The sequence below is a fragment of the Echinops telfairi genome, unplaced genomic scaffold (assembly GCF_000313985.2).
Source record: "Echinops telfairi isolate 266 unplaced genomic scaffold, ASM31398v2 ScPeMD7_7459;HRSCAF=8497, whole genome shotgun sequence".
Lineage (NCBI taxonomy): Eukaryota > Metazoa > Chordata > Mammalia > Afrosoricida > Tenrecidae > Echinops > Echinops telfairi.
Window position 1 is genome coordinate 3,276,780 of NW_022111359.1, and position 917 is coordinate 3,277,696.

At 63.2% G+C, this 917-nt stretch overlaps 1 protein-coding gene across 1 annotated transcript in view; it reads left to right on the forward strand.

The window, feature by feature from the left end:
• Positions 1-727: 727 nt before the first annotated feature.
• LOC101663770 (zinc finger protein 14-like) overlaps positions 728-917 on the forward strand; it is a 21,445-nt gene continuing 21,255 nt past the window's right edge. The window contains exon 1 of the mRNA XM_045300140.1: positions 728-798. Coding sequence (XP_045156075.1) covers positions 796-798 — 3 coding nt within the window. The 5' untranslated portion in view covers positions 728-795. The remainder of the gene's footprint in view (positions 799-917) is intronic.

Genomic DNA, 917 nt, shown 5'->3' on the forward strand with positions numbered 1-917 from the left:
TATTGTTGGGGCCCAACCCTCCCCAGGGCAGGACTCGACCATCTTGGAGTTGACAGTGGGCGCCATGCAGTGTGCAACAATTAGGTGCTAAATTGCTAATTGCAAAGTTCAGTGGCCAAACTGAAGTTGCTTCCCTACGGATCGCAGCCAAGACCATCCTATGGGAAGTTCTACTCTGCCCTTACAGCGGCCGGTGCATAGTGGTTCTGCGGTGTGTTTACTGCAAGGTCAGCCGTCTCAAAGCACCAGGAAAGGAAAGGCTTGGAAACCCACAGAGGCAGTATAGGGCCTATAGGGCCGCTATATGGCAATGGGGTGAGCTGGGAAAGACTGGAGGGCCATGAGTCTCGGTTTAATATGACCTTGGTGCCCTCGTGTCTGTCACAAATGGGCGCAATTTCCAAGGTAGCCCCGTCAGACCCCTGTCCCCGTCCCGAGACTGGAGCACGCCGAAGTCCCCACGGCCAGAAAGAGCCGCAGAAAACCACCGAGCTGCGAGAGACCGGTGTCCGTCTGGGGCTGGACCGCTTGCGTCAAAAGCGGGCGTCCCGGGGGCGGGAGGAAGCCCAGACACCTTTGCCCATGATTTGCGCGCGCTCACGTCACTCACTAACGCGGGGGCGGGACCTGGGAAACCACCCAATCAGAAGCCTCGAGGGCGGGACGGCGCACCGCCCACCCTCCGAGAGTCCAAGCTGCGCGCCGTCGCCGTGCCCAGGTTTCGTGGGTACCCTGCCTGGTCCCGGGCGTCGGGGTTTCGGCGGAGAGGAGCCGACGGTCTCCGGAAGCTGGGAGATGGTGAGCCGGGGCGAGGGCAAGGAGAGGGGTGGGCGGGACCGGCTGGAACCGGCCAGGCGCGCGGCCTCAGGCCCTCCGGTCCTGGGACGGGAGCGCGGCCCTGGGCTCCGGCTCGGAGC